The sequence below is a fragment of the Ursus maritimus genome, unplaced genomic scaffold (genome assembly GCF_017311325.1).
Source record: "Ursus maritimus isolate PB19 unplaced genomic scaffold, ASM1731132v1 scaffold_7, whole genome shotgun sequence".
NCBI lineage: Eukaryota > Metazoa > Chordata > Mammalia > Carnivora > Ursidae > Ursus > Ursus maritimus.
This window is the reverse complement of record NW_024426885.1, coordinates 30,536,346-30,552,651: the sequence shown is the minus strand read 5'-3', so window position 1 is coordinate 30,552,651 and position 16,306 is coordinate 30,536,346. Positions and strand designations below refer to the sequence as shown.

Below are 16,306 nucleotides of genomic sequence, written 5' to 3'. Positions count from 1 at the left end.
CCCTTCTAGAGCCATAGTGGGAGGGTCTACATTGCTTATACCTGTGTTCAAACCACCTCACCATTTGATAGCTGAGACCGAGGCCCATGGGGAGGAAGTTGGAGCAGAGGTTTCTTGGTGCCTGGACTGCTGCTCCCTACTGGTCTACACTGTGAGGGGATCTGAACCCAGTGTCCATGGGAGGAGAGACCTCCCTGGCTAAGCAGCCTAGCCCAAACCCCATTGACCCTGTCCCCCTGCCCGTAGCTTGCCAGCATCTTGCGACTGGCTAGGGGCTGGGCTAGCCCAGGACCAATACCCCTTTGGTGGTCAGTCTGGATGTAGCGGTTATTCAGCGGGAACCAAGAACCAACCTCCCCCGTCCTCTCCCCACCGTGCTCTCTGGTGGGATCGCCAGCCCAAACAGACCCAGTGGGCATTTCCTCCATCTGAGAGCCCCCTCCTTGAAGCTATAATGGTCAACCCATAACTTCAGGATTTGGAGGTCTGGTCCTAAGACCCAACTCCATCCCCAGCCTCACTCCCCAGGAGCAGTGGCTGCAGTGCTTCTCCGCCCAGGGCGCAAGGGTCAGTCCCTTCCTGGCCAGCAGGAGGGGCCCTTCCCCTCTGCAGCCTGGCCTACTGCTAGCAGATGCTGCAGCGGCAAACGCAGCAGAGAGCCAGGCTGGCTGCCCCCAGGGAGGCTTCGAGGCTCCCTGCAGCGGGCAAGGGGCTTCTGTGGCCACCATGGGCCACAGGTGAGAGGGAAGAGCTGGTTTGGGAAGGGGCCAGTCCCTTCTTCAGACCCAAGTAGTAGGCGAGCAGGAGGTGTCCCCATTCTGCACTTCTTGGCCTGACCTCAAGCACACAGTCATTCAACAAATATTTATTAAGCGCCTATTTGTGCAAGGCACTTCTGGAGAGGGCGGCCTGCAGCCCGGCCCGCTCCCCCGCCCCACCCCCAGCGCCGTCACTCCGGGAGGTCGGTCCCCCCCCACGCACCGGAGGGCCCAGCCGCCCAGGAGTCGCTGTGCTGGCCTGCACCCGAACCCGGCTGCAGGCCCCCCGGGCTCCGCTGCGGCCACGTCCCCTCGCCCGCCGCACCCTCCCCGTCCAGCCAGGCGCTACGCGCAGACGGCACAGCCACACTTGGTGGGCTTCTCCACCTCCTCGGCAAAAGAGGTCCCGTCGCTGCACTCAAAGGTGAACTTCCTCCGCTTCAACCGCAGGCCCTGGCAGCAGCCCTGACCTGGGCATGAGCCCCGGCACTCCACCCATGACAGCGGGCGCGTGGTCTGGCAGATGGCATAGCCCCTCTGGACCTGGTGAAAGTCCCGGACAGGGTCCCCCCGGCACTCGGACTCTGGATAGGACAGACACCAAGAGAAAGCCTCAGGGCACACCCGTGGGCCAGCCCTGGCCCAGGGGGGAGGCAGGAGGAGGAGGAGGAGGCAGCCTCCAAGGACCAAGTCCTCTAGGGCTCAGACTCCACCTCTGTCCCCACCAGGCATGCACATGCACGGACTTGCTCCTGGGCCCATAGTCCAGGGAGTAGGAAGGAAGAACTTTCTAGCTGCCAGGACCCTCCGGGACAGATTGGGCTGTCAGGTAAGTGGGCTCTGTGCAAGAGGAGGCTGGAGGCTGGGAAGGCAAGAACAATAGAGAAGGAATTTGTGCCAGGAGCAGGAGGGTCTGGGGGACCCTGAAGGTGCTTGAGTTCTGGACTTCTCCCTTTCCCTCTGCCCAGCCTCAGCAGTCTCTATGCCAGCAGAAGCATCTTGGTCACATGGGCCACGGAGGGCCTGGGAAAGAGTTCCCAACCCTCAGACTTCCTGCTGTGCTCCGGGCCCAAGGTAATGGGGCCAAGAGGTGGAGGCTGGGCAGGAGCTGTTACCCTGGGCAGTCCCTTCTGCAAGGACAGACCCCAGCCAGAGGGGGCACGTGCTTTGGGTAAGGGGGCTTCAGGGAAGCTGGGCCATTTGTCTGGTGGTGGGGCTCCAGAAGTACTACACGCCAACAGCAGTCCCAGGTACAGGAGAGGGGAGAGGGTACAGAGGGGTTGCCAGGCTTGGAGGAGGAAAAGTCAAGTCACTACTGCAAGTTGTGGAGAGGGCATGTCAGGAGGGGGGCCCCTGACCTTGCTCACACAGCTCGCCCGAAAAGCCAGGGTCACACACACAGTGTGCCCCCTTGGTGGCCAAGGCCTGGCAGTGGCCATGCAGGCACTGCAGGCCCCCACAGGGGTCCGCAGGTGCCCCAGCCTGGTTGCACAGAGCCCCCGAGTACCCATCCTGGCACTGGCAGCTGTAGGAAAGAGCGTCGAGGGGCACACACTTCCCGTGGACACACCTGGAGGGGACAGAGAAAAAGGACTGTGAGAATAGGCTGGAGCCAGACCAGCCCTAGGGTACCCCACAACCCCAGCCTTGGCGTCATGGGGTGTGATTCTGTGTCCTTAGCGACCTCTTCCTATTAATAAAAACTGAAAACTAGGAAAAAATAAAACTCTGTGTTGGGCCACGTGTTCCAGTTTGGGGGTTTGAAAATACAGTGCATGCAGAGGCCCTCACCTGGGGATAGGAGCTTGCAGGGAAGGGAAGGAAAGGGAACCTGCAGGTGGGGCAGCAGGGGGAGGGCTCCCTGAACCCAGCCCAGGCTCACTTGTGGCCATGGCAGGGGCCGTCTGCTGGTTGGTCACAGTGTAGGCCCCCCCAGCCGGCCTCGCAGTGGCACACAGGCCCCGGGGTGGCATTGGGCTGGCAGATGCCATGGAGGCAGTAGAGCTTCCGGCAGGGCTCACAGCCTGGCACCACGCCTGGCTTCATCCGCGTCTTGGTGAAGTCCTGCAGCTCGTTGTTGATATACAGGTTTCGGATGCAACCGTGGAAGCTGGTGCCGTTGAGGATCTGCCACAGGCGGAAGGCAGCTGAGTTCACATCCACGGGCATCCCTGGGGTGGGTGGAGGGGGCAGAGCTGGGCCGAGTCCGGCTCAGACCAGGCCTGGCGCTCACCACTGAGGTCCGCTGGGCATCTGCCCTCGGCCTCTGTCTTTCTGTCTCTGCAACCCTGGGCCAAGGTCCTTTGCCACATTGGAGGGTCCGTACTTTCCCAGAAGAAAGAGAAAAGCTGCCCCCTCTCTGACCAGAGCCCGGGGGTGCCAGGCCTCGCAGCAGCCAGCTGACGAAGCAAGCCCTGGGTGCCTAAGGTCTGGCTGCCCTCACCCGAGGCCCCTTCCTGCCCTGTGGGACCAGCTCTTATCTCCTTACTCCAAAAGCAACGAAGGACCTGGGCCGAGAGCTTTGTCACCTGCTTTGTGGTCATCCCAGCAACCCTCTGAGGTCAGAGTGGCTAAACCCCATCGTGTACTCAGTGACTTGCCCAAAGTTGTATGACTAATAAACCGCAGAGCTGGGATTAGAACTCAGGGTTCTGTCCTTCGCAGCTGCCCAAAGTCTTGCCAGGGCCCTCCGCAGCACTGAGAAGGCCCCACTATTGCAGAAATCTAACTTGTCTGGACCTGGAAATGTTTGCAGGTGGTGGACAGGGTCATTTAGCCTGCAAAGCATGGAAAGCCAGCTGGGAGGTCCCCAGCTGATGCACAGACTCTGTGCCTGGGCCTCGGAGGGCTCTGAGACTGGGAATGGACCCTGAATGCTTGACAAGCCCCTCCTGGCCCAAAGCCAAGAGGAAAGGTGCCCACTTTGGAAGACAGCTGGGAAAGCTCCAGGCTCCCCTCAAGGCCAGGCCTCAGACCTAACCCAAGGTACTTATCCTTCTTGGTGAGCCTGGGCTCCAGTCTGGGAAGGACAATCCACCGGTGGCTTGGAATACCCCCGCAGTCCAGTGGCCTGGCCTCAACCTTCCCGGCAAGCCTTAGGCCAGAAAGCAACAGAGGCCCCACCTGGAATGGTTGTCCCCATCACCTGACCGGGAGGCCTGGGGAGGGCCAGCTGCAGCCTCTCCCTGGGCCAGGTCCTTACCTCCCACGTAGAGGGGAGCCTCACTGTTTAGTGTGTAGTGTTTGCCAAAATTGTCCATGGTCATGGGACTGCCTCCGTCGATGGAGAGATTCACCATCTGGTCAAAGGTAACCAGCTCAACAGTATGGAACTGCCCATCATTGATCGTCTCGGCACTGGAAGAAGATGGGGTGCCACCACCCCAGGGAATGGGCTTCAATTCAACCCGTATCTGCCTGGGGCCTTCCCCAGAAAGGCCACTGGTACAGCAGCTGCTTCCCAAGAAATAACATCTCTAAGGGAGGAGGGTGTGCAGACTCGGCGGCCTGGGGACTGGTCCCTCCTGCTTCCCTTCCTGGGACTCCCTGGGGGAAAGCTGAGCAGTTTGGGGCAGGGGTTTCCAAATTACCATCTCTCCCTTCCCACTAAGGAGCCCCCTGTGAGGAGGAGGTGGGAAAGGGAAGGGTGGGCCCTACCCAGGCCTCAGCCTCAGCCCAGCCCCAAGCTGGGGCCACACTAGATGGTTCAAATGCCCTTCCGACTTGAGCAGCTCAGGTTCTAGTGGTCCTGATAACCACCTGCTCTTGGCCCCGGAGACCCTGGGGGGGGGGGCATGATGGAGCCTTACCTGTAGATGGCAGAGCTGGGGTAGCTGCCCGGGTCGTAGCTGACACGCACGTGACCCTGGTACAGCTCCACTGCGATGTGGTCATTGTCCCCATTGTACAGCAAGATCCCGTTGTCCTCTGCCGTGGAGACCTGAGGGGCGAGGGCACTTTCTCTCCCACCCCACCCCACACAGCAGTGGCACAGGTAGGTGGGGCAGATGAGGGGCCCACATCTGCAAGAGGAATGCTGTGTGCAGAGCGGTCCTCCCCCGACTACCCCAGGGGACACATCCTCCAGGGGATGCTGACAGAGGCTAGTAGCCGCTGGCTCAAATGCCACCCACTGCCAGACTGGCTAGGGCTGCAGAGAGCAGGCAGACGGACCAGCTGAGGCCGGAAACTGTGTGCGAGGAGGAGCAGGTAAGAGACCTTAGGGCTACCTGCCCGGAGAGGAAATGGGTGGGCTAGCCCCATGCTGTGATGGATGTGGGCTAGCCCATGCTGTGAGCCTCCGGGAGCCACCGAGAACAAGTTAAGGAAGGCTCTCTAACAGCCACGACCCGCCCCCAACCTGGAAGGAGCCACTCAGGAGGTAGGGACTGTGTGTGGAGCCGTGCGAGCGAAAGCTGAGTTGCCTTGGGAGGGAGATCTCGAACCATGATCCTGCCTTGTCCCTCTTCCCCCATTTCTTCTGGTAAAGGGCCTGATTCCCTGGTCTCCTAGGGCTGGCACAGGGCCCAGGCCGGACCCGTCATAGCACCCCAACTCGCTGGACTCCACGGCTGGGCCAGGAATGGGCATGTGACTGAAGGCAGGCCAATCAGAGGTCTTCCCTGAGGTCCTTGATTGCTGTCCAACCAGCTGGCAGGGCAGAGCCAGCGAAGGGGACAGCGGGGCAGACCTCCCTTCTCTAAGGAGGTGCCTGAGGCCGTAGCTGGGAGGGTTTGGGCGAATTCTGTTTTGTTGAGCAGTTAGGCTAGCTGTGTTCTCGCAGGGTACACAGTGAACGTGGGCACGATTTGGGAGAGGTGACGCAGTGGGGGACAGCATAGGGAGCACGTTGGGAGGCTCAGGGGCTCTGTGAGAAAAGGAGAAAGACGTGGCTGCTGGGGTAGGGAATGCCGCTGGAGGAAGAGAGTGCTAGCCCCAGAGGACACGCAGACTTCTATCATTTTATCACGTGAGATGCACCATCCCCTTCTCCTCCCCAAGGACTGTTTGGCAAACAATACCGTTCAAGTGGGACGTGCTTTTTGCCCTCCACGACCTGAGTTCAGAGATGAAATTCCAGATGTGAGATGGATAAATAAAGGCCCCGGGGCCAGGAGGCTGAGGATATGAGGCCAGAGCTGAAGCCCAGAGCCAGCTCCGGCCGTGCCCCAGGCCCTGGAGTGTGTGCAGCGTGGGAGGCTGGCTCTGGGGGGCAGGTGAGACAGGTGGCGGGACAGGATCCAGTCACCCGAGACCACTTCCACCCCTCCCTCTTTCCCCGATCAAAGATGGCTTTTGTGACCCAATAACCTTTCCACATCTGCTGGACCCACATCCAAAGAGTTTTGATTAACACGGGCTCCTCCCCGTTCTCCCAGGCAGGGAGGCCCTTCGCTGCTCTGACCTGCCCGACTCCCCTCTGTGACCGGGCACCCTGGGCACGCACCTGCAGTGTGATGTTGGCCCGGGGCCAGTTCTGCAGGTCCGTGAACTGCAAGTAGGTGTCCCGATCCACAAAGTTGACACTGAGCAGCTTCTCGCACTCGGGGCCGCCGAAGCCTGGGAGGCACTGGCACACGGGCCCGCCGCCCTGGTCGACACAGTTGGCCCCGTTCTGGCATTCAGTCCCCTCGCAGGGGCTTCGGGGGGTGGGAGGGCGGGGAGGGGCCTCACAGAACTGCCCGCTGAGAGGGGAAAAGATACAGGTCAGAGAAGGCCAGGTGAAGGGGCAAGGGGACAGCTTTCTTTTCCACAGTCCTGGAGAGAAATTCGCCGAACATCTTGGGAAACTGGATCCTTACAGCAACAGAAGATGCTCCTAACGAGCACGTTTCCCCGGAGAACTAGGAGTCGGAAAGATACTGGAAACAGGGGAGAAACAGGTGTGGTCATCACTGTCCTCTGTCCACTATCCCAGCATCGTCGCTCTCCTCTGGGCATCTGTCAGACATGGAAAACTTGAATCTGCCTCCTAACAAGATCTTGTGCAGATTCAAGGTGGGGAAGCACCCGTGGCTGTGGCAGTCAAGTCCACTAGCAAATTTTACTATTGCCCATTTTACGGAAAAGAAAACAGACCCAAGCAAAAGAGAGAAGACCCAAATGACTAAAGAAATAAAAGGGGACACGACTACCAGCAGGGGGCTCTGACCCACGCTATGGCCGCAGCACCAGTAGGCACAGCAGCCGAGAGCGGAAGCAACTCAGAGGTCTCTCAGCGGGTGGGTGGGTGCACAACGCGGTCTGTCCACACGATGGAATATTATTTGGCCACAAAAAGGAATGAGGTTCTAATGCATGCTGCCACAGGGATGAAACCCAAAAACATGACGCTGAGTGCAGGACGCGGGTCACAGAGGACCACAGGTCGTGTGAGTCCATTTCTAGGAAGTATCCTGGATAAGCAACTCTACAGACACAAGTATTAGATTACCGGTTGCCTGGAGTGGAACTTGGGGTGGGGGGTGACAGATAAGAGGTATGGAGTTTCTTTCTGGAGTAATGAAAATGTTGATTATGGTTAATGGATGCACAACTCTGGTAACCTACTACAAGCCACTGAATTATATACTGAAACTGGGTCAGTTATAGGGCATGTGAATTATAGCTCAATAAAACTGGAAAAAAAAAACCCAAAACCAAAACAAAACAAAAAGCAGAGCATGGGAGGTGGGTGGCCAGAAGGAGGGCAGGTACCCCTCACCCTAACCTTTCAGAGAAGTCAGGCTGTGAAGATAAGTGACCTTTATGCCAGATGTGTCTTCAGAGGCTCACTGGGCACTGGCCAGTAATCTGTACCCACCTCCCTCCACCAAACAGTTCCGGGGCCCCGTGCTTATGGCCGAGTGATTAGGTGACTTTCCCAAGGTCACACAGCTGGGGATGGCATAGCCACGGTTAAAACCCGAGGATCCAACTTCCAGGCTAGGACCCTTACTCCCTCCTGCCAGCTGGGCTTGGGGGCTCCTGCCAGCTCTGGGGCTGGAAGCTAGGAGGCCTCAGTCGCTCGTGGTGCCTCAGGGCCACTCACCTGTAGCCCTCAGCACAGAGGCAAGAGTAGCTGTTGACTTCGTCCACACACTGGGCCCCGTGCTGGCAGCGGTGGTCCCTGCAGTCATCCTGGTTCTCACTGCAGTTGTCACCTGCGTAACCTGGTGCACACTCACACCTGGGAGGCGAATGGGGTGGGGGGCAGTCAGTCCCTCACTTAGGAGCCTGTGGGGTCTGGGGCCTGTGTGTGTGACAGAGAACCTCAAGGCCCATCCGTCTATGGGACAACTGGGAGGTCAAGCAGAGCCCTGGAGAGAAAGCTGCCCCCCCAGTACGTCCTGGGACCCTTTTCTGGTACAGGAAAAGGAGCCTGTGTGGGCCTCTGTGTGGGGGCAGGTTCTGGGCTGGGAGGTTGGACATCCAGTGGCACGAGAAGGGGACCTTGTCATAAAGGACCCACCCTGCCCACTGACAGCACATCCAAGGCCAAACTTCAGCCCCTCTTGACCTGTCCAGCTGCTCCCTAGAACAAGACCCTGAATCATAAGGCTCAACTTGCTCTCTTCTCCAACCTCCCCAACTCCACCGGACCAGCCTCCTGGCCCTCTCCCTGCAAAGTCAGTGCCCCCACTCAGGGATGCCAGGCCAGCCCCCAGGCTCCCAGCTCTCACTGTGCCGCACTGGTTACCTAGAGATCAACCATTTGCCTATCAACTAAGGAGAACACTCCACCTACTTTTCAGTCACAGCCTTGCAAGAAGCCCCTGTCCTGCTCCCCCTCCATCAGGCCCACCCTGTGGTCAGACCTGTCTCCACTGGAACATCCCCTTCTCTCTCCCTGCCTCAGTCCAACCTAGCCAATACCACACCTCCTCCAGGAAGTCCTCCGGGCTGTTATCAAGTGATCCCTGTTGGAAACCCTTCCAAACTAAACTGCAAACCCCGCAGCTCAGTCACACAACCTGGCTGGCAGGTGCTCTGCTCCTGCCTGGATGTTTTTACTCATTCCCAGTTTTTCAAGCTGTAAGAAATACTTTTCTACCCAGTAAGAATACATACACATACGTACATATGCATGTGTGTGTGCACGGGCACACACACACACACCCCTAAAGACAGTTTCATGCCACAATATTTCTCCTTACTACATAAAATGGCATGATGCTTGGATAGTTTCTCTATTTTAGGGTTTTTTTTTTTTAAGGATTTTATCTATTCATGAGAGCACACACGAGCAGGGGGAGGAGCATAGGGAGAGGGACACGCAGACTCCACACTGAGCGCTGAGCCAACACGGGGCTCGATGTCCAGACCCCGAGATCACGACCTGAGCTGAAACCCAGAGTTGGACCCGGGTGCCCTCTATTTTAGTTTTTAATGTTAATCCGGACCCACCCCACGGATCATGACCCACTGCTGGGGCTTGAGCTGCGATCTGGGCGCTGCGGTAGCTCACTCACTCGCATCTACTCCCTCCCTCGTGCTCTCAGTGAGCCTACTGGACCCCTGCGGAGGGCCGGGCACAGCCCCTGGGGGGGGGGCGGTTGAGAGCACAGGCGCACTGCACAGCCGCTGTCCGCTCACTTTCCGTGCTGTGTGGGACTGCGCCAGCCCGGTGTGAGGGCTGAGGGACAGTCCCGCTTTCTTCCACCACCCGAGGTCCACACCCCTCCACCTCCCCCCCCCCAGCAGCAGGCACTCCCCTTGCTCTGCCCCTGCTGCTTGCTCTACCGCGCCCATCGCACCCCAGCAGTCACCCAAGTGCAGCATCTCTGCCGCCCTTGCGTGGAGGCGCCCGTGCACTCCTCGGTTTCAGATCGGGCCTCAGGACCCCCGTCTCCTGCTTCCTGCCATTGTCCTCGGGCGGCTCCTGCTGGACCGTGGGCTCCCTGAGAGGCTCCCCTCCCCACCCCGGCCTGAGTGGCTGGGGTTGGGTCCCTCAGTCACAGGCCTCCACCCTGACCACCTGTGCTGTCCTAACCAGTGAAACGGGGGTCCCAGAACTAGGACACTGTTTACAAAGCTGCAGGTGGAAACATTTTAGAAGCCCACGACCTTCATGTAGTCTTCAGGTGACAGTGCACTTCCCTATAGGCCGGTAACAAAGATGGTGACAACAGTCAATGAATGACCCCTTATCCAAACCTCCTGGGGCCAGACAGGTTTTGCAATTCTGAAATCTGGTATTTTGGAAAGGTTATACAAAGCCTAAAGCGTTACATAGCACATCAGTGGGAACTGGGGTAGCCCCTTAATTAAACATGTTCCCATTTCTGCAGCAAGATCTACGTACGTTCACACTACACGGCAAGAACAGTGACCCAATAGCTTCGTAACAGTGCGGGTCAGATTTTGTTACCAAATACGTTCAGGTCAGACCAGATTTTACTATCAAACGGGCTTTTGGTTTTCAGAGTTTTGTGCATTTTGTGACGGGAGGAGAACTGTGGATCTGGAAAGATAAGGGCCCTTTATGGAGCACCTACCAGATGTCGGACTTGGAGCAAAGCACTTTTCATGCATTTGCTCATCTGACCCTCACCACCACCCCAGGAGGAAGCTACAGGGGTCCCCACTTTGCAGAGGAGAAGACAGGCTCAGAGTAGTCAAGGCACCCTTCAGGGTCAGGCTGTAAACCCAGGTCTGGCCGACCAAAGCTACGCCCACCACTACCCTGTCCTCACGCTGACTCGCAGGAACATTTTGTAGCCAAGACCACCCACTTTTGACAAGAAAGGAAACAGAATGGGGAGAGCAGAGGGGAGGGGACTTCAAGGCCCATGTCCTTGTCTGGCCCTGAGAACGGGCAGCACTGACCTGGGCCCATCTGGAGTACCCACACACTGAGCCTCGTGCTGACACGGGTTCAGATCCGGGGAGCAGAAGTCCACCAGCTGCTCACAGGCCCTTCCTGGGGAAAGAACGAGGAGGAAGGAGAGAAGCTGCCCCCACGCTCTGGCAGGCAGCTGGCCCAGCAGAAACCTGCAGGCTCTGAGGGAGGGCCAGGGCACGAACCCCCTACACTTACCCGTGTACTGCAGGGGGCACCGGCAGCTGTAGTTGCCCACGCCGTCCACACAGACACCCCCGTTGGCACAGGTGTGCTCCACACAGTCGTCCGTATTCACCTCACAGGTTGGTCCTTCAAAGCCGGTGGGACAGGAACACCTGAGGGTAGAGAGGCAGGTGGGCCTGGGCCAGGGCAGCAGCCTTCCTGAGACACTGGTGGGAGCCTGTGTCCGCCGGCGACTGTCACTATCCCAGAGCTCTGGTCCTTCCTCCAGGCCAGGCCCTTGCTAGGTGCCAGGGTTTGAGTATATAAGACCGCCCTGCACTCTGGGGGCTCACTCACAGTCTAGTTGGGGAGACAACGAGGAGACAGGCAACCAGACGAGAGCTGGGGAGTAGCAGGATGGTGCCACACGGAGGCTGGGGAGGGTAGACAGAGGCCGAGGACACTTCGCTCATAGATCAGGGATGGGGCGAGAACAGGGCTGGGGGGGGGGGGAACAGGAGCCAGCTCGTGGAGGGTCCTGGAAATCCGTGGTCTTCTTCCGGCTACACCTTCCCCAGGGGGCACCTGGGGTCTTCCAAGTGATGGGTGGGTCAGAGAGCTCTGAGAGATTAATTTCCAGATCTTCAAGTTCTGCACAAACACTTCCCCGAACAGACCTACCCCAGAGCCTCAGGAAGGCGCACACACCTCTCCCAGCCTGAGTGCAAGGTGGGACGTGCCTGGAGCCTAAAGCCCTCGGGCACCAAATAAAGGGACAATTAGGAATGGAGAGTTTTCCAAAGTGACCAGACAAATGCTTTTGCAAGAGGTTCCAGTTCTGAGTATTAATCATTGAAGGAAGACCTCATGGAATGGTCAGCTGGTAGAGCATTACGAGTAACTTTCGATGACAGATGAATCTGGGGTTTTTGGCATATAAACTCGAAGGGTTTCAAATAACTGAGTGACACGTTACAATAAAATCTCTAATCCCAATGACTTATATGCACAAACTTTCTCAGCCTTTCTAACTGTATACATAGATTTTTAAAAAGGACCATCCTGGATGCTGAGCCTTCTCTCGCTCTCACATCCACCCTGGGACACAGGAACCCGTTAGGAGGATAGCACATACAAAAGCTCCACCTAGCTCAAGAGTCTAGTAACATTTTACTTTCATGCGTAATAATTATCAATAAAGTTTTGTGGTAGAGTTTTGTTCTGATCAGTTGTATATTATTGACAATTGTAATGACAACTCTGCAAAAGAAACTTTTTCATCAGAGGTTTATGGTGACAAGAAATAAAAAAAGTCTGTAAGCTTACATCCCCACGTTGGTGGCAGGGAAGCATGGCAGCGGGCTCAAGAGCAGACTCTAGCATCAGAACACAGACTTTGGAAGAGAAATGGAGGTGGGGGTGAGGAGTAAAATGGAAATGCTAGTTCGGGGAGAAAAAGAATGAGGTAAAATGTTTAAGCTGTTAAACAGGAGCTTGGTTCGATTTTTTAAAATGGTATCAAGTTGCTGTGCTATTTGGATCTCATTGGAAAGATAGAACTAGATAGTTTTATTTTTAAATGTTAATATTTACAATATCCTGGAAATTACCTCCTTTGCAATAAAAGTTCAATCTACACTGACAAATGCTGTCACTCTGAGAATGTGCAAGAGGGGATGTAGTTTAAAACACCTGTTCGGCGCAGGTAAGCAAGCAAAAAGGTGTGAGGCGCAGTTTCAGGGCCCGCCTCCAGCTGAGAGGGGGCGACCCCAGCTGCACCCGCCCTCTGCCTAGCAGGCATTTCCGAAGGGTCCTCGCAGCCCCCCAAGCTCCATAGAGTGCCCCCCCTCCCCAGACTGTAGCGGAGGAGGAGGGGGCTGGATGGTGCGGCCGCCAAAACCCAGAGGAGGACGGAGCCTGTGACGACCTGCGAGAGGCTGTTTAGTGTTTTATTTTTTACATCTGACGGTTTGGCTTTGCGGAGACATGTTTGGCCGTTTCTGCTAAGTAGATTCAACATCGTTTTCCAAAGAGCAAATTTGTTTGGCAGTTTATTTTCAGCAACTAAATACTGTATATTCCTCGGAAAAACTCTGGGTCCAGGAGAGTTCTGGGAAGGTGGGGGGCTCATCGAGGGGTCCTGGGGGAAATCAGTGGGGGGGCTTGCGTGGGAAGATCAGACAGGAGTTGGGAGGGCTGGCCCTTCATGGAGTCCAAGGTGAGGTGGGCAACGGCTGCCCAGGTGTGATCAGTGTGGCACATGGGGGAGACCACGTGGGGGAGGCCCCCGATGGCGTGCCTGGGACTTGCTCCCACCTCTGGGAAGGCCTCCCCACCTGTGCTGGGGGCTGCTTGATACCAAGGAGCTGGCTAGGGGCCTTGCCTTCAGGCAGCATGGGCATGGCAAGCAGATGCTGGACTTCCAATTGCAGCCTTGGGAGTTAGTGGAGATTAAAGGTGTTTAAAACACCCCCAGACTGCCCCTTAGCACTGCCACCGCATATGCCCCTGACCATGGATTGCCAGGGCCGTCAGAAGACCCTCTGGCCCCTGGCCCGAGCAGGGAGAGGCCTAGAGCAGGAGTGGGCAGCGCAGCTCCCAGCCCCAGCCCCACCTGCTGCTGTGAGACTCTGCAGGCCCCCATCTCTTCCGGCAACCGGGGTCTGGCCTGGGTAGGCATGGAGGGGTCTCTAGTGAGTGCCTGCTGCTCCCCAGCACAGCCCCACCTCCTCCTACAACCCAGGGAGACCGGGGCCATCTCACTTGGAGGAAGGAGGCACCAAGGCTTGGGTGCTAGACCCGTCAGCACCCCACCCACCAGGTTGCAGCCCCTCCAGGCAACTCACATGAACCCAGTATCCTCGCCCTCCTGTGGGCGGCAGGTCCCGCCGTTGCCACAGGGGCTGCTGGAACAGCTGTCCAGGGACACCTCGCAGTTTCGGCCCTGGGGGGCAGAGTGAGTGATGAGGACCTCAGAGAGACCCAGGGATTGGGGTGAGCCAACAGAGACAGCCCGCCCCCCCAGCAGCATGCCTTCCTGGCCCGGGGGTTGCCTGTTCATTCATTCATTCATTCACTCATTCACATGCTGGGTCATTGATTAAACATTCCCTCATGCGCCTGTCCTGGGCACTATGGGCAAAGCGGTGAACAAGGCAGCCCAACCCCACCTTACCCGGAAAGGGCAGCCCCCCCGGCCCCCCCGGCCCAGCCTCCACTCACCTTATAGCCGCTGGAGCAGGCACACCTGTACACTTCAAGGGGGTCGTTATGGCAGGTGCCCTGGTTCTGGCACGGGCTGGACAAGCAGGGATCACACTTGGCCTGGACAGCCAGGGTGGGGGGACCTGAGGCGGGGGGGAAGCATTAGGGCAGAGGGGAGAGAAGGGCAGGATAGCGCTCAAGGAGAGTGGTGGAGGTCCTCTCCCCAGGGAGATTTTGGGCCTTCCTTTCTCAGCCTCCACCCTGGCCTCCGCACCGGCCTCTGTAAAGTGAGGTTAATAACAGCACCTGCCTCAGGGGCCTTAAGGACTAAATAAGCTAATTGAAAAGCACGAAATGGCCGGGTGTAGGCGCCCACGGAGCCCCCACGCGGTGGTCAGGGCAGAGCCGTCGGTGCGAGGGCATCGCAATCACTGTTAGGTGGGCTCTGGCTCCCACCCCAGCCCTGTCACAGTGAGCAGGAGACCGCGGGCGGCCACCTCAGCAGGGAGGGGACACGGCTCTGTGAGGGGCCCAGCTTAGGAGGAAAAAATCCTTTTGCCTTCAAGTTGTTTGTCTCCCAGGCTGAATGGGGAAGGACCTTTCCTGTCACCACAGGCAAGACCTCCTCCAGCCCCTCTTTCCTGAACCTGGAGGTGGGCGCGGAGCCAGCTGCTGGCTGCCTGGGGCACCACCTGTGCGGGACGCGGCCCTCACAAGAATGAATAGAAAACCCAGCCAGTAAACTCAGGTTTGCACCTAGGACTCCTTCTAGAAATGGAGAAATATCGGTCCTGCTGAAGAGGCGTGAGCATTAAGAGAAACACTTTTCAGTAATGACTGGAGGGAAGCATGGGCAGGTTCCCGGGTACGCTGGGATTCTGCTGCTCCTTCTGGGGCTAGTTCCCTGGTGTGTTGTCTGTGAAAACTCAGCCAGCCCCTCACTTATGATCTGTGTACCGTGCTGTTGCCCATGTTCTACTTCAATTAAAAACAATTTTTTTTAATTCACCAATACCCGCCCCACCCCATTAAATAAATGCCAAGCCAATGTTTTGCTCCCAACAGCCAAGCCACAGGTCAGGACCCTCTACACTGTCAGCCCCGTGACCGCATCCTTCACGCCACGTGGCCATTGACCTGGGGCTGTGGGTTTCATTTCCCGCGGAGGCCTGTGAGCTTGCAGAGGGCCGGGGCTAGGCCCCCAGCGGCCCCCGGCACACACGGCTGGACCTGGGGCAGCCCTCGGCCTCCTCCCTCAGCTCAGCTGGGCTCCCGGGCCCTCAGTCAGTCAGTCAGTGAACCTCTGAAGGAGTATTTACAGACGCCGCGGGTGGGGCAGCTTCAGAGCAAAGCGTGCACCCAGGCCCTGTGCTTCTGCAGATGTCAGGAGAGTGGCGGCTCATTGCTGCGCGCAATTCCTACCAAAGGGAGGCCGGAGCACTCCCGCTGCTGAGAGGCTGGGAGCGTCCAGAAACGCTGCTGCTGTTTTTATTTTCTTTACGTAACCCCAGGGAGGGATTAAGGCCCTCACAGCCTGAGATGTTCTGCCTGGCTTTTCTCGTTCGTTCGCTGTACGTCAGGACTGGAAGTTGGCCACACTAACGAGCAGCAGGTGCTTTATTCCTGTCGCCGACCCCCCCTCTGCTCCCCCACCACGCTGCCGGTCACCACAGGGACACAGGAGTCCCTGGAAGGCCCTGCCAGGATTAGGCAGGTCCTGTGAGCCCCTGGCAGCAGGCAGCGGGGACGCAACCCTGTACCTAGACAAGCCCCCCCCCGCCGCTGCCCCTGTTCTTGTGCTCCAGGGCTCACCTTGGCATTCAAACTTCTTGGCAGGCGTGGTGAGGAGCAGCTTGCCCTCCATGTCTGGGGGCCCCGCACAGCGGGCGATGCCCGGTTCCTTGTAGCCTGTCTTCACCCAGCCAGACAGCCAGCGGAGGTGGCAGTCACAGTACAGAGGGTTGGCACCGATGGCCCTGCATCAGAGAGCAGAGAGCAGCAGTCATCCGTAATGGGGTCCTTTACGCCCTAGGCGCTGAGGCTGCCGGGCACTCAGCCAGGGGCTGGCGAAAACCCCAACAGCGCCTGCGATGAGCCTTTCCTGCTCAGCCGGTGCTGCTCAGGCACTTCCTACGTGTTACCTTCTTCTTCTTTTAAGATGTCATTTCTGTATTTGACAGAGAGACTCCCCGCTGAGCAGGGAGCCCGATGCGGGGCTCCACCCCAGTACCCCGGGATCATGACCCGAGCTGAAGGCAGATGCTTAACCTACGGGGCCACCCAGGCGCCCCTTATGTGTTATCTTCTTAGTCGTCCCCACAGCCTGCTCTCCCCATTGCACCGCTCAAACAGGCTCAGA

At 57.9% G+C, this 16,306-nt stretch overlaps 1 protein-coding gene across 1 annotated transcript in view; it reads right to left on the bottom strand.

Annotated features, from left to right (window-relative positions):
* Positions 1 to 983: 983 nt before the first annotated feature.
* SLIT1 (slit guidance ligand 1) overlaps positions 984 to 16,306 on the bottom strand; it is a 163,068-nt gene continuing 147,745 nt past the window's right edge. Inside the window, 12 exon segments of the mRNA XM_040624555.1 lie at positions 984 to 1,342; positions 2,117 to 2,328; positions 2,641 to 2,929; positions 3,961 to 4,115; positions 4,568 to 4,698; positions 6,205 to 6,442; positions 7,789 to 7,926; positions 10,566 to 10,655; positions 10,773 to 10,916; positions 13,590 to 13,687; positions 13,966 to 14,090; positions 15,760 to 15,923. Of these exon segments, the coding sequence (XP_040480489.1) occupies positions 1,104 to 1,342; positions 2,117 to 2,328; positions 2,641 to 2,929; positions 3,961 to 4,115; positions 4,568 to 4,698; positions 6,205 to 6,442; positions 7,789 to 7,926; positions 10,566 to 10,655; positions 10,773 to 10,916; positions 13,590 to 13,687; positions 13,966 to 14,090; positions 15,760 to 15,923 (2,023 nt within the window). The 3' untranslated portion in view covers positions 984 to 1,103.